This window comes from Nyctereutes procyonoides, unplaced genomic scaffold (genome assembly GCF_905146905.1).
Source record: "Nyctereutes procyonoides isolate TBG_1078 unplaced genomic scaffold, NYPRO_anot_genome, whole genome shotgun sequence".
Lineage (NCBI taxonomy): Eukaryota > Metazoa > Chordata > Mammalia > Carnivora > Canidae > Nyctereutes > Nyctereutes procyonoides.
The window spans coordinates 7,322,486-7,347,194 of NW_026575155.1; the positions used below are offsets into that span (position 1 = coordinate 7,322,486).

A 24,709-nucleotide genomic window follows, 5' to 3' on the forward strand; every position below is an offset into this window, starting at 1 on the left:
GATCTTAGCCAAAAGGCCAAGAACTGATTTTTCTGAGTTAATTTCAAGTCCTGAAAATACTGGTTAAAAAGAAACATGTTAAAATGGTCACAGTTGTATTCCTAGGATTCTCATCACAGAAGATAAATCTTAACAAAGTATGAAGCCTCCCTTTGCAGGCTTGTGAATCCTATGCTTTCTGTGCAATGGCCCTACCTAAGTGTGTACAGATTAGGTGTTAAATAGATACTGGTTAAATAACAAAAGATCAAGGAAGGTAAAAACGGAACAAAATTCTATGTTTTCCAAATAGAGATTGCAGAAGTCAGCCATCCAATAGAGGACAGACAGACACAGCACAACTAAGTATCTGGCTGAGAGCTGAACTAATGTGTATCATCTGGGAACCCCTGAGAAAAGATGATGTTCATTTCCGTAGAAACATTTAAACTCCAATGCCTGTATTTTATTTTTTATTTATTTATTTTTTTCCAATGCCTGTATTTTAAAGGTAAGCATGCTCTCTCTTCCAGACAGTGTTTACAATGGGATTCAAGAAGCTCCAGTTTAAATAGAAATGTTAAAAACAAAACATGACATCAATTTAATAAATGTTAATTATTACCTGGTTATATATTAATTTTTTTTGAGATGCATCCATCACACTACAAAAATGACACAGACTACTAATCTAGTAAAGTACCTACCTCCAGCATCTAGGACAATATCTACTCCCAGGCCACCTGTTTCCTCTAAACAGCTTTCAGCAACATGGGCTTTCCCACTAGAAACGTCGATGACTCGGGCTGTAAAGGACAGGAAGTCAGCAATTGTATTGTTCTCTATGTGATGAGTACAAAGAAATCAGAGAAAAAGAAAAAGCAAATATTTCTTCTCTGAAATGTATGGAGTGGTTCAATTACTGGATCCAAATTTTATTTTTTCTCTTCTGACCCAACAGTGGTAGGGATTAATTTAAAGGAAGGGACTGGTATAGTCAATAAAATTAAAATACTTAATATTGGGGCACCTGGGTGGCTCAGTGGTTGAGCGTCTGCCTTCGGCTCTGGTTGTGATCCCAGGGTCCCGGGATCGAGTCCCATATTGGGTTCCCAGCAGGGAGCCTGCTTCTCCCTCTGCCTATATCTCTGCCTCTCTGTGTCTCTCATGAATGAATAAATAAAAATAAAAATGATACTTAATATTTTGCGGATGATGTGTTCCAAGGCTGGCCTACTAAAAGAGGACTGTACCTTATTGCTAAATAGAACAGAGAATCTGTAAACCACAGAGATAAATACATATTGAGGCATAAACTGAAAGATTAGGCAATTTCTTATGTTCAGGTTTAATAGAATTTAGAGCTAAAAAGTAAAAACGGTATTGGTGTGATATAATACTTCTCTATTAGAGGCTGTGTTATCCCTTTTCAGTCATGGAAATCCACCCCTCTGCTGCCTTCCCCACTTGTTTTCCAAAATGAAGAAAAATCCTGGAGATTAAGGGGAAAAAATGATTATTTTGATCAGCTAGTGAAAACTAGACTAGTTTTAGAGTATTATATCAATAGAACAAGCCAATGAGATTAAAAAAAAAAAATCTAGGGATGTCTTGGTGGCTCAGTGGTTGAGTGTCTGCCTTTGGCTTAGGGCGTGATCTTGGGATCCTGGGATGGAGTCCAGCATCAGACTCCCCCAGGGAACCTGTTCCTCCCTCTGCCTGTGTCTCTGCCTCTCTGTCTCCCATGAATAAATAAGTAAAATCTTAAAAAAAAAAAAATCTGAGTATTTGAACTGTCAAAATGAAGACGTGTTTATAATTCCTTTTCATAACTTTTAGTACCTTCTTGTAAAAGAGAATTCCTCACAGCATGGCTCAGATGGAGGCTCAGGTAAGGGGTGTAGAACGACAGTGATCTAAGAGGTGGGGGCCGGGGGCATGCCTAGGGAAGACATTTGGGAAGGGACTGAAGTACCTCTGAAGGGCAGGAAGAAGCCTCTCCATTCAACAATATAGTTCATGGTCTGCCCCCCAACTCTCAATTCCATTTCCAAACTTTTCCTGTTTTTCCTCCTTTCTCCAGTCCCTGTCTTAACCTTTCTTCCATGTCTTGGTTATCTCTGTCAGAGGCAGAAGGTAACAATGGAAGTAAGGAGGGCTTTAAGGTCGGATGGGCCTGGATTTAAATCCCACTCCAATCTAGTTGTAGCTCCTTGGACACACTGGTTAAATCCTGTAGATGCTGCGCCCTGGTTCACTGACGGGGCTGTTGACGATGTCAGGATAGATTATTCACACTAACATTCAATGAACCTTACTCCCCTTCCTGCCTGCCCCTCACACTCTGGCTCAGCCTCTTATCTCTTCATCTGTTAGTTTCTCCATTCCTCATTCTTCTCTCCTTGGTCATTTTTTCAGTCTATTTTCTTTATCCTTTCCATTTGTATTGTTTGGACAGGTTCAATCTTTTCATTTTTTTGTTGAGCTTTTTTTAATTATTATTTTTTTTAATTCCAGTAGAGCTAACATAGTGTTCTATTAGTCTCAAGTGTACAATATAGTGATTCAGCAGTTCTATACATTACTCAGGGCTTGTCAAGATAAGTGTCCTCTTGGAATGCCTGGGTGGCTCAGTGGTTGAGCGTCTGCCTTCAGCTCAGGTCGTGATCTGATCCTAGGGTCTGGGATCGAGTCTCACATTGGGCTTCCTGCAGGGAGCCTGCTTCTCTCTGCCTATGTCTCTGCCTCTCTATGTCTTTCATGAGTAAATAAATAAAATCTTAAAAAAAAAAAAAAAGGTAAGTGTCCTCTTAATCCTCACCCACCTCTCCTCTCCTGACCATCAGTTTCTTCTCTATAATTAAGAGTCTAATAATCATTAGTTTCTCTCCTTTTTTTTTCCTTTGTGCACTTGTTTTGTTTCTTAAATTCCACCAGTGAAATTGAATGGTATTTCTTTCTCTGACTAGCTCATTTTGCTTAGCATTATACTCTTTAGCTCCATCCATGTTGTTGCAAATGGCAAGATTTCATCTTTTAATGGCTGAATAATATTCCTATGTATATATGAGATATACATTTCATATGATTTTTATCCACTCATCAGTCAATGGACATTTGGGCTGCTTCCATTATTTAGCTTTTCTAAATATTAATGCTGCAATAAACAGAGGGGTGCATGTATCCCTTTGAATTAGTGTTTTATATTTTGGGGTTAAATACCCAGTAGTGCGATTACTGAATCACAAGGTAGTTCCAGTTTTAGCTTTTTGAGGAACTCCCATACTGTTTTCAATAGTGGCATGCACCACATCCTCTCCAACACTTGTGGCTTCTTGTGTTTTTTATTTTAGCCATCTCATTGTGGTTTTGATTTGCATTTCCCTGATGATGAGTGATGCTGAGCATCTTTTCATTTGTCGGCCATCTGTATTTTTTCTTTGGAGAAATATCTGTTCATGTCTTCTATGCATTTTTAATTGGATTATTTGTTTTCTGAGCGATGAGTTGTATGAATTCTTTATGTATTTTGGATACTAACCCTTTATCAGAGATGTCATTTGCAAATATTTCCTCCCATTCAGTAGGCTGTCTTTTAGTTTTGTTGTTTCCTTCATTGTGCAGAAACTTCTTATTTTGATGTAGTCCTAATAGTTTATTTTTGCTTTTGTTTCCCCTGCTTCAGGAAACACACCTAGAAAAAAGTTGCTATGGTTGGGATTTTGTACTTTATGAGTTTAGTCTATAAGATGGTATCTCTTCAAAATTTTCTGTTGCAGAGTCTGTGTTGAGTAATAGTACCCACCTATAGAAGGCCTAAGTCTTTCAAGGCATTGCTTGTCTTCAAGGCTGCCTGCTGTTGAAATCACTTTGGCTCCTCTATGGTGTGCTAACTGAATAGCTATCATACCAAGTGCCTGTGTGGGGAAAAAATACAAAATGGGCTTACAGATATAAGGCAGAGGCCATATCTAACTTGTTTCATAGGCCGTTTAATAAAGTCTAATAGCTTAGTGCTACTTTAGTATATTTTTGAATATTATCTGAGAGAAAAAGAAAAAGAAATATGGACAAGGTTGAGACATCTGACTTTCTTCTTCAGAAGGGGTGGCAGAAAAGGTATACATGTCACATGCTCTCACCCAGTCTCGTCATTGCACATAATTTCAAGATGGAGGGCTGCATTCAGAAACTTGGGCCTCAGGAAGAGAAAAATGGGCTTTTAAGGGCCTTGTCAGCATGATGTTCTAAGCTAATTTCACAGTACATGCATGAGTCCATCTATCTCTCTTTAAAGATCAAAGAACTCTCAAAAGCTCCATCCTTTTGCTGACCTGAGGGGTGAGCTCAAGGAAACACTACTACCCTGATGCTAGGCATCAGTTTGAAGCCAATGCTGAAGACAGTTCTGCCTTTTTTGCACAGAAAAGCAAGGGATAAAAGCATTTTCATCAACAGCCACATAAAAAATGATAAAAATTCACCCCAAGTTTAGTGACCTTTTTAGATTATAATTTATTTTTATGTATTTTTAGTGTCTTGAACTATTTTTTGTTGATACGTGTAATATATTGACAGGAGCACATTTTTTATCTTGTGTGACCCATCTAGAAATACACCACCTTATCGACACAAGTGTAAATGTGAGGCATACACAAAATTGGTAGGGAGTTTTGGGGCATGGCTTCAAAGATTTCATGAGCCATTTCAGGCTCTGTATAACAGGCATAAAAACATGGCTTGTCTGCTTTTTTAATGTACTAGCAGATTCAAAATAATAAACTAAACACCCTTAAGTCTAACTTTAATCTCCTATTAGTCAAAGCTGCCTATTTTAACAAAATGAGCAGTGAATAAGCTATCAGCAGAGAATTATATTAGCAAATGGATGGCCTACTTCCTAAGTTTAGTAGCTTTTGATCTGTTTCTTAGCAGAATTATTAGCACCTACACTGGCTCCATCCATTATCAGCACTGATTTTCCAGGAGAGAGATGAGAAAGATAATGCAGCGCTGTATAGGCTCGTACTCCATCCCGAATGGTTCCAGCAGCTTCTGTCCATGTAACTTTTTCTGGTTTGTGAACTGTCACAAAGAACAAGAGGAAGCAATCAGTTAGCAAGTCCCATTAGTCCTGACTCCTGGATCTATCTCTTCTCAGTCCCACTGTGGCCCTGGTCCAAGGCACTACTCCTTTCTCTTTTGCTGACATTTTGGTTTCCCCAGTTCCACTCTTGCCCACACGTAATGCACTCTTAGCATAGGAGTCAGTGTGTGTGTGCATTTTTAAAATATCATATTGTGAAATAAAACACATGCAGAAAAGTACATGGGACGTAAGTATAGATGGGTGGATAAATACCAAGCAAATATACAAGTAAGCACCAATCTTGGTTGAGAGAAAACGCACAGCCCACAGCCTTGTCTTTCCCACCAGCGGTCGCTACCTCAGTCTTGTTCACCTTCATAGTTTATGGCCCAAGTATGCATTTCTAAACAATGTCATTTAGTTTTGCCTCTTTTTGAACTTTATCTCAGTGGCATCATATGAACTCTTTTCTATCTTCCTTTTTCCCTCTCAACATTGTTTTAAAGCCATAACCATTTTTGTAAATGTGGCTGCAGTGCTTTCCTTTTTCTGGTGTTTTATGGGTTTCCACTATGTGAAAACATTCATTTGGTGATACAACTCTAGTAGAGGAGGATTTGTGTTGTTTTCAGTTTGTGGCAGTTTTAAACCATGCTGCTAAGAATGCTCTCATATAAAAGATGGCATTATGCTGTCATGTGGGTTTTTTCTAAGACAGTACTCAAGGATGGAAATCCCACCTCACAGGAATACCACCTTTGACTTTACTACATACTACTGAAGTGGCTGTCTGAATTCATTCTCCCATATAGCTGGGTAATGGTGCTCCTATCACTGTAAACACCCTTGTCAACCCCTGGCACTAGTATACATTCTTACCAATCAAAAGGGTGTGTAAAGGGTTTCTTACTGTGATTTTAACTTGTTTTTCCGGACGCTATTCTGTGTTTGCTGGCCATCTGGAATTCCTTTTGTGAAACAACTGTCCAAGTGTTTTATCAATTTCTTAGTTGTATTATCTTTTTCTTATTGATTTACAGGAAGTTAAAAACATATTCTAAATGAACTGCTTGTTTACATGTTCTAAGTATTATTTTCAACTTTATGTCTTCTTTCTTCAATATCCCTAATAGTGTTTTGGAAAACAGAAGTGTCAGAATGATCTTTCTTTTCATGGGGCTTGAACTTACGACCTGAAATGAAGACCTGAATTGAGATCAAGAGCTGGACACCTAATTGACTGAGCCACCCAGGCGCCCCCAGAATGATTTTTAAAAGCATACATAACATGCTAACATTTCTCTGTTTAAAGTTCAGTGGTGGGGCACCTGGATGTCTCAGTTGATTGACTGACTCTTGATGTTAGCTCAGTTCATCAATGGCTTTCTACTGCACTTGAGACAAAATGCAAACTCCTAATATAAAGAGCTCTATATGATCTGATCATTAAGCTCTTCCTTAATAAATTAAATTATTTAGTTTTTAGGTTTTTATTTTGTACAATGAATGTGATTTTTTTCAGTTAAAAGCTGTCCTTTCTCATTTTACCTAAAATCAACTTTATAACACTTCTGTGGCCTACTAACTCTTTCAAATGTTTTCCCTCTAAAGTTGAGATGGTGTAGCACAGGCCACTCAGCATTGCACATATCAACTAACTAGTGCCATCTAGAGGACAGAACACCCACACCTATGTGCTGAAAATGTTCAGACCAGCAAGGCATTAAAATAGAGCACCAGGTGATATCACTCACGCATGGTACTTTATTCTTTACCAAACTCTTTAAAATACCTATCTTCCTAATTTTCTTGATTATAAGGTGAGGTTCAGGGTAATTAATTTGTCTGGGGCCACACAGCTAAGAAATTCGAATGTCTGACTCTAAAGCACACCTACTCGAACAGAGCACACTCAAGGTACCTACAGTTTACTTATATTGTTGTTGTTGTTGTTTTTAAAGATTTTAACTTATCTGACACACACATAGAGCACAAGCAGGGAGAGCAGCAGAAGGAAAGGAAGAAGCAGATTCCCTGCTGAGCAGGGAGCCCTATGTGGGGCTCAATCCCAGAACCCTGGAATCACCACTTGTACCAAAGGTAGATGCTTAACCAACTGAGCCACCCAGGCATTTCTAGTTTACTTATATTGTTGTGGGAATATCCTCCATTATAAGAATTGGGACTGCCTATATTTTCATTAAGAAATCAAACATGTAGGGGTGCCTGGGTGGCATAATCAGTTAAGCATCCAATTCTTGGTTTCAGCTCAGGTCATGATTTTGGGGTTGCAAGACTGAGCCCCGCATTAGGCTCTGTGTTCAGCAGAGTCCTTCAGGATTTTCTCTTTCCCTCTGCCCCTTCCCTCGTTCACTCTCTGTCTCACTAAAATAAATAAATCTTTAAAAGAACCCCAAAACAACCAAACCAAACTTGTAGTCCTTTAAAAAAAAAAAAAGCTAACAGTAATAAACTATATTTAGATAGCAAAGGCTCTAACATTGCATGGTAATGTGGTTTAATGTTGAGATCCTTGCTTTTGTGTTAGGTGGTCCACAAGTATTTATTATGTTATGAAAAACTAAAAATATAAATAGAAGAACCAGGGAGGTATAATAACAGCATATCAAACCCAAGAATTATAATTTCAATTCTTTCTACCTTAGGTCCAAAAAAATAATGCTGAAAATGTGTACTAAATTTTGAATGAAAAAATTATTTTTATGCTTGACATAAATGGGTTAAGAGTTGAAAGCACAAAAGAACTGGAAGATTCAATCAACTTCTTAACTTTATCTTTAGTATTCTGTAGCAGGATTAATAAGACATTTTTGGGGAAGTTGTTTGGAACCTAATTCTTCGGTTTGGGAAAGAACAGACTTATCTGAAGGTGGCTGAGTATTCAACTTTCATTTTAAAAAAATTACTAAAGAATTAACAGAAACTGAAATAGAGTTGTGCTAAACTGAGTATTTCCTTCCGCAAATCTCCAGGGAACATACTGAAATTATTTCATCTTTTACAAAATGTTGGAGCACCAACAGAATTTAGAGGCTATCCAGTTTGGTGAATGTGCACAGTGTCTTGTCCAAAGGCAAGCAGTCACAGTAAGTGGCCATTCGTAAAGTTCCTCTCTTAAAGAAACATTTTACTGTATTTTTTTCCTCAAGGAATATCTGGAATTATTTTCTTTATATGTGTTAATGGATTTTTGGACTACAATCCTCCTGATTCATAGGAAAATAAAAGGTCATTTGTGTGGTTTGCTTGTCTTAGTTTAAGCTTTATAGCTAGGAAACTGATGTTCCAATTTGCTTTTCTCTTTCTGGTCCATTTTATAAATTTCCAGTATTTGGCGACACCTAGAAAAATGGGCCCTTTTTGCCCGGTTGTCAGATAGCTCTCTTTTCAATTTTCTGAGGAACCTCTATACTATTTTCCAGAGTGGCTGCACCAGTTTGCATTCCCACCAAAAGTGTTAAGAGGCTTTCCCTTTCTCTGCAACCTTGCCATCATCTGTGACGCAGTGGTTTAGCGCCTGCCTTTGGCCCGGGGTGCGATCCTGGACACCCAGGATCGAATCCCACGTTGGGCTCCCGGTGCATGGGGCCTGCTTCTCCCTCTGCATGTGTCTCTGCCTCTCTCTCTCTCTCTCTCTGTGTGACTATCATAAATAAACTAAAATAAATAAATAAATAAATAATAAAAAAAGAAGATTTGAACAAGAGTGTCAAGACAATTCAGTAGGTATAGAAGAGTCTTTTCAACAAATGATTCTGGGACACTAGATATCTACATGTAAAAAAAAGAACATTTATTTCATACCATGTACAAAAATTAACTCAAAATGCATCACAGAAGTAAACGTAAGAGCTAAGTATATAAAATTCTTAGGAGAAATCACAGGTGTAAATGTTTGTAAAATTATCTTTGGCAACGAGTTCTTAGAAATAATACTAAAAGCACAATGGATAAAAGAAAATATGAAGAACCTGAAACCCACTCAATATTTTAAATATTGTGCTTTAAAGGATGTCATAAGAAAATGAAATGGCAACCTTTAGAATGGGAGAAAATATTTATAATCAATTTATCTGACAAGCAGCTTCTATCTAGAATATATAAGGAACTCTTACAACTCACCAATAAAAAGGATAACACAATTTAAAAACTGGGCACAGGATCTGAACAGGTATTTCTCCAAATAAGATATACAAATGTCCAATAAGCATGAAAAATTTTCAATATCATTAGTCATTGGGGAAATAAAATGAAAACAACAAGATTTCATTTCTAGGATGCTTAAAATTAAAAAGGCAGAAAATAATAAGCAGTAGTGAGGATGAGGAGCAACTGAGATGCTGTTTCATTGTTCGTTGAATTATAAAATGCTGCTATTTTGAAAATGGTTTCTCAGTTTCTCAAAATGTTAAATGTAGAGTTGCTATATGATTCAATAATTCTATTCCTAGGTATATACCCAAGAGAAATAAAAACATATATCCATACAAAAATTTATTACATAAATGTGCAGATCAGCATTATGCATAATAGCCAAAAAAAGTAGAAACAATCTCAATATCCAATCACAGATGAATGGATAAAACAAAATGTGGTATACTCATACAATGGAGTATTTTATTCAACCACTGAAAAGAATTAAATATGGATAGATGCCACACAATGCGTGAACTTTGAAAACATGAACTTCATGAAAAATGAATTAAGACAATTACAAAAGACCACATATTGCAAGATTAATGTATATGAAATGTCCGAAATAAGCAAATCAATAGAAAGAAAAAGTATATTCATGGTTTTGAGAAGCTGTGGAAGGAAAATGGAGAATAACTGCCAATGGGAATGGAGATTCTTTTGGAGTGATAAAGTATTCTAAAATTAGTGATAAGGCTTGATCGACTTTGTCAATATACGAAAAATGACTGGGACACTTGGGTGGCTCAGCAGTTGAGTGTCTGCCTTCGACTCAGGGCATGATCCTGGAGACCCGGGATCGGGTCCCGCGTTGGGTTCCCTGCACGGAGCCTGCTTCTCCCTCTGCCTGTATCTCTGCCTCCCTCTCTCTCTCTCTCTCTCTCTCTCTGTGTGTGTGTCTCTACGAATAAATAAATAAATAAAATCTTAAAAAAAACCTAAAAATGAATGGTTTACAAAGGTTAATTTTATGGTATGTAAATTATATCTCAATGAAGCTGTTAGTAAAAAACAATTGGTAAATACATGATGGAAATGTGTATAAATCATGCCAAATCTCAGAAGAAAGAATGGGCCCTTTTTTGTTTTTTTAAGTTAACTTACCTTCTTTTTTTAAAAAAATTTATTAAAGAGAGCATGCAGCTCTTGATCTTGGGGTAATGAGTTCAAGCACTATGTTGGGGATAGTTCACTTAAAAAAATTAATTTTGGGGATCCCTGGGTCGCTCAGTGGTTTAGCGCCTGCCTTTGGCCCACGGCGTGATCCTGGAGTCCCGGGATCGAGTCTCATGTCAGGCTCCCTTCATGGAGCCTGCTTCTCCCTCTGCCTATGTCTCTGCCTCTCTCTCTGTGTGTCTCTCATGAATAAATAAATAAAATCTTAAAAAAAAATTTAATTTTAAAAGTCATTTTTTCTGGAAATCTGAGGCCTGTGTATATTAAACCTAGATATGGAGCCAAGTATGTGTCTTCCTTTGAAAGATAAAACTCACTTTCAAATACCATGCTATGAAAGTCTCTACTCCAAAGCTATTTCAATTTTATGCAGTTTGAAAATTGAGGATCACCACTGGCTTTTTTACAGGTAACTATACTGTTTTTGGCACCAGAATTTCCTTGGGCCTTATTTCACTTGTTTGTTGAGAACCTTGTAACTATGGAGTCAACTAAAACCTTTCATTTCGATTCTCAGGCTTGAGTTTTGACTAAGTCCCCTAAAATAACTTGTTATAAAAAGTTAACTATTGGGCAGCCCCGGTGGCTCAGCGGGGACTTGATAAAATTTGTCAATCATGTGGATGAGTAATGGTATCCTTTTTTTTTTATTTATGATAGGCACATAGTGAGAGAGAGAGAGAGGCAGAGACATAGGCAGAGGGTGAAGCAGGCTCCATGCACCGGGAGCCCGACGTGGGATTCGATCCCGGGTCTCCAGGATCGCGCCCTGGGCCAAAGGCAGGTGCCAAACCGCTGCGCCACCCGGGGATCCCGAGTAATGGTATCCTGAAGCGGGTTTTAATTTGCTTTCCCCTGATTACTAAGGAGATGCAGCATCATTTCACTATAGTTTCTTAAAGTGTGTGTATTTATATTTATTCTATATATTCAAGAAGTAAATTACTATAGGAGAAATTTAAAATTAACATTTCAGTTAAATTAAAAAAACTGTTAAAAATATATTAACAATAGAAACCAAAGACAAGTGTTCTATATTCTTTCCTGTCTCAGACTCTGCACATATTATCTAGATTTCACATATTTTTAGTTTCAACTAATAATGAAGAATAAGAAGTAAAAAAAGAATTTTTTAAATAAGTAAAAAAATTATTTTTATAAGAAGTAAAAAAAAAAAAATATTCTTCACCTGAAACTAATATAACATTGTATGCCAACCATCTCTCAATTAAAAAAACAATTCTGATCAGTGATATAATTTCAGAGCCAAGGAAGAAATTAATTTTCAAACATCTCACCACTGCAGTCTAAGTGAGATTTAAAAGTCTATATGCTGTTTGGTCTGAATATGAATTTTATGGATACTAAATATATGCTAGCAGTGTTCACGTGATCAGCCAATGGCTATTACACAAGGTAGATGCAAATACATTGCGATGTTACTAAACACCACACAACAATGATGCAAGACTTACATGAGCAGCAAAAGACTGGCACATACCCAAGTAATGCTCGTGCACTCTAACAGCTTCACAAAGTCCGGGGTCTTCAGAATCCAGGGGCAGAATTCCTGGAAATCGACAGGAGAAACTTAACAGAAACAATCCCATAAATGAATTCATTCCTAATGAGATGCCAGTAAGTATTAGTCTAAATTTTGTTCACTAGAATTTTGAGGAAGATTCCAGTAATTATTAGTGTGGGGAAGGAAGAGGCCTCAGAAGTATGGAAGGGAAGCAGACTGTTCATTTTCTGTCATGAAGGCTATATTGCCTATGCTCTCTTTCTTTTTCTCCCTCTTCTGTGACCTGAGTGATGGTGTCCTATGTACAGAGGCAAGTTAGAGATTTGGGGGCACCTGGATTCCTCATTAAAATTGTTCTTGATGCACAGCTACATTCCCACAGTTTGATTCTATAAGATGCTTCTAGTAAAATCCCATTTTCCTCTATGCTAATCCGATTTCATTTTTGGTCTCTTACAAAGGAATCTTGAGGGGTGCCTGGGTGGCTCAGTGGTTGAGCGTCTGCGTTCGGCTCAGGGCGTGATCCCAGAATCCCGGGATCGAGTCCTGCATTGGAATCCCTGCAGGGAGCCTGCTTCTCCCTCTGCCTATGTCTCTGCCTCTCTCCCTGTGTCTTTCATGAATAAATAAATAAAATCTTTTAAAAAACAACACAAAAGGAATCTTGAGTAACACAGTGTCATTGACTTCTTGGATGAATAAGATAGAAATAGGTGCACCTGGGTGGCTCAGTGGATTAAGCGTCTGCCTTCCGATCAGGGTCGTGGGATCCAGCGAGTCAGGCTCCCTGCTCAGTGGGGTGCTTGCTTCTCCCTGTCCCTCTGCTCACCCCCCTGGCTCATGCTCTCCCTGTCAGTCTCAAAAAAACAAATAAAATCTTTAAATATATATATATATATATGTTATATATACATATTTAATATATGTTTATACATTAACATACATATATATTTTTTAAAGACAGAAATAATAAGTTCTCTAAGAAAAATACATGAGTCAAAGGCAATACCATAAAAAGCTATTAACAACTTCAAGCATACCATAAAGTTGATTTTTTTCTAAGTTTAAGTATCTTCCTAACAATATTTTCCACACAAATGTTAATTTTCAAGACTATTATTAAAGTCATATTTTATATGTTTGTGTGACTGTTTAGGATATAATAATATAAATTCGTATATATTGGGAGAATAGTATTCGCTGTGGGTTTTTAAGATAACCAATCATCTGAAGGTTTCCAGTGGACTTTTGGTTTTACAAGATTACTGAGGGAGCAGCTCTGTGAAATGCAAGCTGGATATGGACAGCGGAGCTTCCATACAGCCCGGTCAGTGAGCAGTCTTCAAGCAGGTGACTTGTGACTGTGCGTTCCAGAATTTGCAGTCGAGTCATAGACTAGGGTCCTGTCAGGAAAGGCTGTACCGACCACATTAACAACTATGGTCAACTTTCTATCATATTGTTCAATAGTCAAATAGTAGAAGGTTTTAAATATTCTGCTATTGAGAATTTAACTCCAAATTCTCTTCATCAGTGGATACTTGTGAGCAGATTCAGGATATATGTATTCTTTTTTATTTGTTTAAGATTTTATTTGAGAAAGAGTGAGTAAGCACAAGTGGGGTGAGAGGCAGAGGGAGAGGGAGAAGTTGACTTCCTCTGAGCAAGGAGCCCCGATGTGGGGCTTGATCCCAGGACCCTGGGATCATGACCTGAGCTGAAGGCAAATGCTTAACCGCCTGAGCCCCCCAGGCGCCCCTGTATGTATCTTATCCAAAGCAAGGGACACAAGAAACATTAATAATTGCCTTGGAAAAACAAGAGATGACAGTAAAATAGAGGACTTGAAATAGGGCTTTAAATTATAACTTACCGACGACTTCATCATCTGGTTGAAAGAATGATACCTTGCTTCCAACTTAAAGAGGAGAGAAAATTAATTTGTATTGTGAGATTATTAAATGCCACTGTTACTTAACTACTAAAATAAATTCATGGGTTTATAAAAAAAAAAGTCACTGACTCAGAGAAAAGGCCAAGAACTTCTAGGACACTTTGATGGTCAATTATAAAGACTGTAGGATAGAACACTTCAAATCTGGATTCTGCACATAGTGCTCCACAAAATCTGGGTCATGTGGCTGCTGACACCACAGAGGATGATGTTTGTGTTGCTAAGGATGAAGGAATAAAGGAAAATAATCCACTCTGCAGCTCTTATGATGATTACACTGTCTTCCACCCCTCCTGTGGCGAGCCCAATCTCCTGTCATTATTTTAGGTGCAGAACCTAAGACATACAGTGGCAGACTCTGGTAGGAGTCATGCATAGAATTACTTCAATTTGGGATTATAGAAATAATTCAGACTAGTATCAAGAAACTTCTTAGAATTACATAGAAATGATGATTACATTTTCTCTGCACATGGTAGAGAAAAAGCCTCTACCACCAGTCAATTCTTTAGAATATCTTTGTTCAAATAGTTACAAGAAGGAAAGGAAAATCCCAAACATTGAATGCCTGCTTGCAGTATCTCATTTGATCTTCATCACATTTAACTCATGATTGTAGGTATGATTATTCTTAGTTAACAGATGACACTAATGTAATGCAATGAAGGAAGATGAAGGAAGTAGCCTCTTTGGCTGGCTCTGGGAAAGATGGTTCCAGAGTTCATTTGTTGGTACTCTACAAGCAACTGTTTGATATTCCTACTTTCAAATCTTCTTTTCACAGTTTGCTCTTCTCTGGATCCCTCCCTGTACCATCCTCCCAATATTTTTGGCTTCTGATGCACTATACTTTTCCCTTTTTTGGCTGCTGATCCCTGTCTTCCTGGGATCACTCTGATCCTTTTCAATTGGCTTCCTTCATACTCCTTTCAGTTGCCTCCCAAAGAGTGGCTATGTTTATGGTCCTTCTCCATTTCTACTCTGATTTCATATACAATTGACATGGGAACATTTCTCAAATATATACAGTTCTAGCAAGAACTCTCTTACATTTGAGCTCAAACTCACACAATTGCTTAATAGACCTCTCCAGTGAGATGTCACTTATGTACCTAGAACTCAACAAGTATAAATCTAAACTCACCATCTTCCTCCAAATCAGATCCTTTTCCCTTCTCAATTAGTGGCACCAATTCATACCTTAACTAGAATGGGGTAAATCACTCCTGGCTCTTACTTGCTTTTATTCTCCTGTTCATTAATTATTCAGTCCTGCTAACGTTACTTCCTCAGTATTTCTTGAACATGCACCTCTGCCACCACTATCTAGGTTATGGATTTTGTCACCTCTTGCTTGTTAGTCTATGACCCAACTAGTCCTCTTGCCTACAGCCTCAAAAGCATCCTTCATACGGCCACTCCAATAATCTTCCTAAAACCCAATCTGACATATGAGGCTCATTATGGCTCTGGCCCTTGTCTACCATCCTGCCTCATATTTTGGAGATAAGGAATCAGTGTTTATATCATTAAAATATTTTGTTTGTTATCTTTTATTCTGCTATTTTTGAAGGAGAATTTTCCTGACAAACTGTTTCTCTGCTGTCAAATATCTTGCCTCTGACTCCTGCCCGGAACTTTGCTTTTGCCCTGACAACACCAAACTCTAATTGTTACGAAACATCAGATTATCACTTGCTTCTGTCTTTGTATATGACACCCTCTGTGCTGAGTACAATTCTCCTTAGTCTGGTTAAAGTACCCAAGAAGCCTTTCTTGTTGCTTCTGGCTGGGCTGGATAGCTCTCTTCTGAGCTTTCATAATAATCTGCTCATAAGGATGTATTTGTCTTTACCCTAGGAAGTAAATTCTTTGAGGGCAGGGACTTTGTCTCATTTAATATTCGAAGCTCTTAGCAAATGCTCACTATATCTGGTATGAATGAATGAATGAATGCAATGACATGACAATGATCATATTCTATTAGAATTATTATTTTTATTTTCCTACAGTCTAAGAAGAAGAAAGAAGAAATGAAATTATGATTTACCTGTATCTCAAGAAAACACTGAGAAAGAGTCAAATATATTACAGCTTAAAATCACAGGTAAGACTCAGTCTAACCCATATTACATACTCATCCACTCACTCACATATGCAGAAAGAACAAACATACTGATTGATCATGAACTACCTATTAGCAATGGATATGGAAAGTAGGTCTATTTAGAAACAAATTATCTCAAATACTTAGACTTACTGTCTTGCATGTTAAGACCATTACTTACTAAATAAAACTTAAATTTTTTTTTTAAGGCAATCATAAAACTTTACCGGTTTTTTCTTCCCATTTTTTCATGAGCAGACTGATTTTAAATGCTCAATTTTAGGCAAACTTTAAAAATTGAATGTGAATGTAGTTACTATTATTATAAATTTTGGCCCAAAGCCAACCTACACAAGTTATTTATGGTTTGTAAACATTATAAAAATAACAACGTTGGTCATTCCATCAAATATAATTACTCATGGATTTAAACAAATAATATCCAAATATTTACTAAACTCTAATAAGCTCTTTAATTATAAGACATCAATTAGAAAAATAAAATTAAAAGAAAAACACTAAGTTCCACTTTTCTTTTCAATTAAAAGAGGGAAACATTTTTGTATAATTATATTTCACATCTGAGGAAGTGTACATAATTTTATGAACTGGTAAATCAATTAGCTACCATTTAATTCCTTCATCTTAGAAAGTAAGTATAGATATTGACATCTGTAAACTTACCATCTAACACAATTCCAGCAATTTCTCTCCCAACAGGAAAGAAATCTTTCTCCATCTTCATTTCTGTCAGAAGCTAAATCATGACAGACTGTTATTGTTAAGAATAAATCCTGGTTTCTTCTCATATATAAGGAAAGCAAGAGCAAAAATTAGACCACAGAAAAAGCAAATATGATTTAATTTTTGGAGTTAAGACAAAGCAAAACACTTCACAAAATTAGTTTCTCTCTATAGTGGGCAACCAAGAGTTGCCTGAACAATTAGTTGATCTGAAGAATTTAGGTATTAGTATTATTATTCAAATCACCACTAGCATCCTTTATTTAGCAATTTTACTTGCCACATATGAAAGGAAATTATGGCCAAAAGTCTAAATACTTTTTACTAGTCACTTCATTCTGGTGGGGCGAAGGGAGTTTGGAGAAGATATTGCTGAATAAAGGGGATGTAGTCATGGAGGAAAAAAGGGTCTCCATTCCAACATCTTTGGACATCATCTGTGTGTTTCTCACAAGTCTTAGGTAAAGGGCATGTGGAAAAAAGCTATGGATATGCATAAAGGAAACTGCCATACAATTTCAGATTGGAGTTTCTTTTTTTTTAAAGGGTAGATTACTATTATTATTTTTAAAAGATTTTTTTTTTGAGAGAGAGAGAGAGGGTGAGAGGATGAGAGAGAGGGGCAGAAGAGAGTGAGGGAGTTTCAAGCAGACTCCATGACTAGTAGGAAGACCATTGTGGGGCATGCTGTCACGATCCTGAGATCATGACCTGACCTAAAACCAAGAGTTGGATGCCCAACCAATGGCACCACCCAGGCACCCCAAGGATAAATAATTATTATTTTTTAAAAGATTTTATTCATGTATTCACGAGAGACACAGAAAGAGAGGCAGAGACACAACACAGGCAGAGGGAGAAGCAAGCTCCATGCAGGGAGCCTGATATAGAACTTGATCCCAGATTCTGGTATTATGTCCTGAGCCAAAAGCAGATGCTCAACTGCTGAGCCACCCAGGCATCCTGGATAAATTATTTTTTAAGAGGTATTTTGTTAGATTCTGAACCAATTAAATGCTTGAATTTCAAAGTGGCAGCATACATAAACCTGTAGCTCCTGCCACTTGCACTTTTATAGTAATACTGATATGCTAGACATATTTAAAGATATAGGATTGTAGGGACCACAAGAAAAAAAAATAAAATCTTTAAAACAATAGTATTAATCTTTACAAAACTGAGTAAATGGATCTGCTTTATTTATCATGGCACATTTAACCACACCTTATTTACTATTTGAAGACTGTTCACATACTTCATATCAACCATGACTGATGACTGGGGTGGTAGGAGGTTGGGGATGTGTAATTATGAGCAAGAGAGAGAGAAATGACATGAAGAATATGAGCCCCGCCTAAAGACATTAACTAGAAATAGCGACAGAATAGTTAATAAGCCATTGATTAGATTTCTAGTTTTATTTTTACTGTATTTATAAAAGTAGTTTCTTCCTTGAGTCGCCTGGGTGGCTCAGTCAGTTAAGTATCTGCTTTCAGCTCAGGTCATGATCTGGGATCCTGGGATCAAGCCCCATGTGGGGCTCCCTGCTCAGCAGGGGGTCTGCTTCCCTTCTCCCTCTACCCCTCCCCCTGTTCATGGTCTCTTTCTCTCAGAAGTAAATATAAATAATTTTTTTTAAAAAAAGTAATTTCTTAAAGGCCTTAATTATAAATTTTCAGCCTTTCACAATGTAAAGGAGTTTATGAGCTATTTTCATGTAATAATATAAAATGTATGACTTCAGCTAGATAACAGTTTAATACAGAAACACAAAAATTCACATTACATTTTTTTCCCCTAGCTGTTTTAGTCTTCTAAGGATGTTATTTTTTTGGCACTCCGAAGTCAGTTCTCATTATATATTTGTACACTAAATATACCAGGAACTCTCATTTGACTTTTGGTCAAAATAAAAGCCTCATACTGGGCAGCCTGGGTGGCTCAGCGGTTTAGCGCCGCCTTCAGCCCCGGGCCTGATCCTGGAGACCCAGGATCGAGTCCCATGTTGGACTCCCTGCATGGAGCCTGCTTCTCCCTCTGCCTGTGTCTCTGCTTCTCTCTCTCTCTGCATCTCTCATGAATAAATAAATAAAATCTTAAAAAAAAAAAACTTCATACCTTTGTATTTATCTGGCTTAGAGCACAAGCTTTAACTTGAAGTCTCACATAGTTATCCTCTAAAACAGGAAGATTTTCCTAGAACCAAATGATAACATATTTTTTTGAGAACATACCTTTATGTTGTGAAAATTGTCACACATAACTGAACAAAACTAAACCCACCACAAATCTTATACCTAACTTAAGTGAAAAAACCACAAGTAATTATCCCATAGTATATAATAATAATAAAAAAAAACAACAGAAGGGGTAGTTTGGGGTAAAATATTTAAAAAGCCTTAGGATAGTTATTTTAAAAATGTATAGAGACCAATATGGACACATACATAGGCAATACATTTTTAGGATAAAAAGGAGAGAAACAAATACTGTACTTAATTTCAATCTAAATAACCTCAAAGCATCAAAGCTTCACACATCCAGGGATATCCTTATATGCATAACATAAAGCCTTCACTGATTTTGGAATTTTCTTAATGCTATAAATGAAGTTGCTTGGTATTACCTGTGTATCTCTTATTTAACTTACCCTTTTTAACATCTGTCTTAGACATTTCAGCATACCCCATGGGATTTTTGGGGCCAAAATACAAACCTAATGTATCTGAATTACTGCACTATCCCATAGCTAGATATAACATCAAAGGCAAAGAATTGCTCAACTCAGGTGTTCAGTGTCACCCACTTGTATTATTTATTAAATATAATATCACTCTGCCAAACAACCATATCCTGGCACCAATAATTAAAATATTCCTCTCAACTCCTGATATGCTGAAACATTAGATCAGAAGCTGGGGAAGAATAACTACTTCTATAGCCCCTCCTATGACCTATCAAAGAGATTACGGTTTGACTTGACTTGAACTTGATTTGACTTAAACACAATACTTTGGGAATATCTCTTTAAGTTTCAGATTTGATAGTATTTGATATTAGGAAGATATTCAATATTACTGATAAATGTGCAGATTTTACCCATGATTGTATGAACCTGTACACGATTCTTCCCGAGAGCCAATCAAATCTCTGAGATCTTCATCCTGACTCAATGGTAGAAGACAAGCTGTCTGAGATTTTGACTCCTGACCTAACTAATTTTGGAGTTAGTAAAAGATAATAGAAAAATTGGATTGTGCCCATGATCTAGACGTTCTTACTACCACCATGAAATAAATATAGTACTTAGTTTAGGGTCCTAGGTTGTCCGTGGAATGATTCTGGCTTGCTACAAATCTTTGAAACAATCACCAGTATATGAAAATTTTATTACCTATTCTGAAAGTGGGCAAAAATGAGAGACAATTTAGAACTTAGCAAATGAGATAATTTTGCAAAGCTCAGAATTTGGTGTGGAGAACAATGCTTTTCTACCTCTTTCATTTTACAACATGGGAGAAATATTTTCTGAAATATGGATACAATCTGAATACTCACTTTATTGTGGTATTCTGAATATGTGGGGTTAATTTTGCAACATATAAGACTATCAAGGTTGTTCTGTTTTCCTAATATGTTTTATACCACCACCCTGAGGAACTAAAAACTCTTTTGAAGCAACTCTTTAAAAAAAGTATGGTTATACTGTAACATGGACCACCATTTGCACATAAAATTAAAAGTTTGTAAGTTTCATTTAAGTAATTTTTGCTCACTTAGTTCCATTCAAACTAACTTAACTGACACTATTACATATAGAAAATATGTAACCTTTTTCAATTAATAATTGAACAATTTTTCTTACCCTTTCTTGAAATACAAATGTTATTTCTTCATTTGTAGAACTCTTTTGAAAATATAAGCCTTTCATAGTCACCTAAAAAAAATTCACATACACACACACACACATAAATATATATAAGCATGAAATAAATTGTCTCCTAGACCAAATGAAAGCAAAAATTGAAAAATAATGCTGGCAACAGATAGAATGACTACACATAGTTTTCAAATAAAACTATTTAGATAATAATTCTTGAAAGTGGTCAAATAACGGGATGCCTGGGTGGCTTGGTGGTTGAGCATCTGCATTTGGCTCAGGGCGCAATCCTGGAGTCCCAGAATCGGGTTCCACATCGGGTTTCCTGCATGGAGCCGGCTTCTCCTCTGTCTGCATGTGTCTCTGTCTCTCTCTGTGTGTCTCTCGTGAATAAATAAATAAAATCTTAAAAAAAAAAAAAGGAAGTGGTCAAATAAAAGGATAATCTCTGAGTACATATCTTAGTAAGAATGGGTTTAACATTTAACCTTTCAAAGCAAGGTGACCAAGTGCTTAATTTCACTTTGCTAATCAATAAAAATTATTAGATGTACTTAAAATTTTTTTCACAAGGGCCACAGAACTCAATTTTAACTACCAAAAGAGGCATCTGAAGGGATTTCAAGGCTTTTTATTTTTTGGATTTATTTATTCGGGAGAGAGAAAGAGCATGAGCGGGGAGGAGCAGACGGAGAGGATCTCAAGCAGATTCCATGCCAAGTATGGAGCCTACATGGCTGGATTGTAGGACCCTGAGAACAGGACTTGAGCAGAAATCAAGAGACCAATGCTTAACCAACTTAGCCACCAGGCACCCCAGGGCTTTCAAACTCTTAAAAAAGACCATTAAAAAGAAAAAGTGAACAGTCAAGACACTCATTAAAATCATACCCCTGATTCTTCTGTATCAGTTTATGAACCATGTAATGGAAGTATTAAACCTGTATTCTGTGAACTTCTTGAAGCATTTCTAAGGATTCTACAGTTGTTTAATTTTCATAATAGTTGACTCTTGAACAACACGAGTTTGACCTGCACAGGTCCACTTACATGTGGGTTTTTGTTTTTTTTTTTAAATAGTATGTTACTGGGGATCCCTGGGTGGCACAGCGGTTTGGCGCCTGCCTTTGGCCCAGGGCGTGATCCTGGAGACCCGGGATTGAATCCCACGTCGGGCTCCCAGTGCATGGAGCCTGCTTCTCCCTCTGCCTGTGTCTCTGCCTCTCTCTCTCTCTCTGTGTGTGTGACTATCATAAATAAATAAAAATTAAAAAAAATAAATAGTATGCTACTGTAAATGTATTTTCTCTTTCTTATGATTTTTCTTAATAAAATTTTCTTTTTGGTAGCTTACTTTATTGTAAGAGAACAGAATATAATACATGTAACATAAAAAATATGTGTTGGCTGTTTTTATCAGTAAGCCTTCAACAAGTTATTAGTAGTTAAGTGTTTGGGGAGTCAATAGTTACATGCAGGTTTTCAACCACTCAGAGGGTTGGTTCCCCTAATCCCAGACCAGTTCAGGAGTCAACTATAATTATACAGCAAGACTATTTTCTAAAATGTCAATTTTATAGAAGTATAAAATACATATAGCCAAATTCACAGATCCTAAATGTATAGCTTACTGAATTTTGAAAAGTGAACACGGCCATGTCATGTCAAGGAGATATGACATCACTAGAACTCCAGAAGTTCCCTTGTTCCCCTTCTAGTCACCACCTTCCCTTCCTAAGGACACTTAAGATCCCAAGTTTTAACAGCACAGATTAGTTTGGTCTGTTTTTGGTTTATAGAAGTGAAATCACACTCCTTCACGTCTAGTTTCTTTCTCTCAATATTATATCTGTGAGCACCATCTATGCGGTTTCCTATATTGTGGTTCATTTTTTACCCTTGTTATTTATTTGTTTGTTTAAGATTTTATTTATTTATTCATGAGAGACAGAGAGAGAGAGAGGCAGAGACACAGGCAGAGGGAGAAACAGGCTCCGTGCAGGGAGCCTGACGTGGGACTCCATCCCAGGTCTCCAGGATCACACCCTGGGCTGCAGGCGGCGCTAACCCGCTGCGCCACCGGGGCTGCCCTATTACCCTTGTTATGCTATATTCTATTGTGTGATTAAATTATTATTTATAAAAAATTTTTTTTAAAAATTATTATTTATCCATTCTACTACAGACAGATACATGATTGTTCCAGTTTGGGTCTTTTACAAATTATCCTGTTAAGACATTCTTTTTTCTTTTTTGAGGGGGATATTAATTTTTTAAATTAAGTTTAACATAAATTAAAATAATTGACATATAGTATATTATTAGTTTCAGAGATAGAGGTAGGCCAGATGTTAATTCTAACCATTTGATTGGAGGTATGTGAATGTAAGTGTGTTGGCTGTTGTGGCGGGGGAGAGAGGAAAGACCTAAGCAGAGATAGAGGCTATGTATTCTCACAATTTTTTTTTTAACATTTTATTCTTCTAAGTTATCTCCACACCCAATGGAGGGCTTGAACTCACAACTCAAAATCAAAAGTCGCAGCTCTACAAACTGAGTCAGCCAGTCGCCCCTCCTACAACTTAATTTTTTTTTTTAAATTAAAAAAGGTTTTAGGGATCCGTGGATGGCTCAGCGGTTGAGCACCTGTCTTCGGCCCAGGGCATAATTCTGGAGTCCCGGGATTGAGTCCCACGTCGGGCTCCCTGCATGGAGCCTGCTTCTCCCTCTGCCTGTGTCTCTGCCTCTCTACCTCTCTCTCTGTGTGTCTCTCATGAATAAATAAATAAAATCTTAAAAAAAAAAAAGATTTTATTTATTTGAGAGAGAAAGAGAGCTCAAGCAGGGGAAGGGGTAAGGGGAGAAGCAGACTCCCCACTGAGCAGGGAGCCTGATGTGGGGCTTGCTCCCAGGACCCTGACCTGAGCTAAAAGAAGATGCTTAACTGACTGAGCCACCCAGCGCCCGTCCCTACAGCTTTAGATCCAACCCCCTTTGCCTAGCTATCAAGGCTGTCTAAATGCATATTCACTGTCTCTAATCTACTTTATTCCCCTCTTTCTAACACAGGCACACTCTCGTTCTGAGCTAGTCAGTGTGACCTCACACCATCTGGTCATCTGCGTCTCAGGACGTACAGGCGTTGCTTGTTCTCTGAGACTGTGCCCAACTTACTTTACAGATTCTGCCAAGTGAATAAAACTCATGTCATATTCCTTCTCTGAAATCACCCCCAGTGACACCCGAGCTACCCCATCTCTTCCATGCTTCCAGATTTCATAACATACTAACAAGCAAAATCTTGCTTTACTCACTCACTATCAGGTTTCCCCAGCCATTGCTTGAGAGTAATATCTATTATTATTAAATGAAGAAATCACTGCTCCTACTCAGTCTGGAGGTATTAGTAGTTCCATTTTGAGAAATGAAACAATTGCATATCAACATCTTGATTTCAAAGCAGCTCCTACACTGGGTGTTATTCTGTATGTTGGTAAATTGAACACCAATAAAAAATAAATTTATTATTTAAAAAAAAAAACAAAAAACAAAGCAGCTCCTGTTGTAAAGCTGGTAGTCAGTATCTTCTCTATCCATCCATCTTTTTTTTTTTTTTTAACTTTGATTCTTTTTTGGGCAGCCCTGGTGGCTCAGCGGTTTAGCACCCTTCAGCTTGGGGTGTGATCCTGGAGACCCAGGATTGAGTCCCACATCAGGCTTCCTGCGTGGAGCCTGCTTCTTCCTCTGCCTGAGTCTCTGCCTCTCTCTCTCTTTCATGAATAAATAAATAAATAAAATCTTAAAAAAAAAGTTTATTTGATTTATTTTTTATTTTTTATTTTTTATTTTATTTTATTTTTATTTATGATAGTCACACACACAGAGAGAGAGAGAGAGGCAGAGACACAGGCAGAGGGAGAAGCAGGCTCCATGCACCGGGAGCCCGACGTGGGATTCGATCCCGGGACTCCAGGATCGCGCCCTGGGCCAAAGGCAGGCGCCAAACCGCTGCGCCACCCAGGGATCCCGATTTTTTTTTT

The 24,709-nt window shown here is 37.3% G+C and overlaps 1 protein-coding gene across 5 annotated transcripts in view; it reads right to left on the reverse strand.

The window, feature by feature from the left end:
- The window catches only part of CRYZL1 (crystallin zeta like 1), a 34,542-nt gene that overhangs the window by 5,387 nt on the left and 4,446 nt on the right, over positions 1-24,709 (reverse strand). For 2 of the 5 annotated variants that reach the window (XM_055313571.1, XM_055313569.1), the window contains exons 2-9: positions 20,655-20,726; positions 18,908-18,985; positions 16,730-16,802; positions 13,858-13,902; positions 11,961-12,029; positions 4,931-5,064; positions 3,785-3,896; positions 687-785 (exon numbers count right to left, since the gene is read on the reverse strand). In XM_055313571.1, the coding sequence (XP_055169546.1) occupies positions 687-785; positions 3,785-3,896; positions 4,931-5,064; positions 11,961-12,029; positions 13,858-13,902; positions 16,730-16,802; positions 18,908-18,985; positions 20,655-20,720 (676 nt within the window). In that variant the 5' untranslated portion in view covers positions 20,721-20,726. Of the gene's footprint in view, positions 1-686; positions 786-3,784; positions 3,897-4,930; positions 5,065-11,960; positions 12,030-13,857; positions 13,903-16,729; positions 16,847-18,907; positions 18,986-20,654; positions 21,075-24,709 lie in introns of those variants that run through there. The other 3 variants (XM_055313568.1, XM_055313570.1, XM_055313572.1) reach the window with 2 other exon arrangements.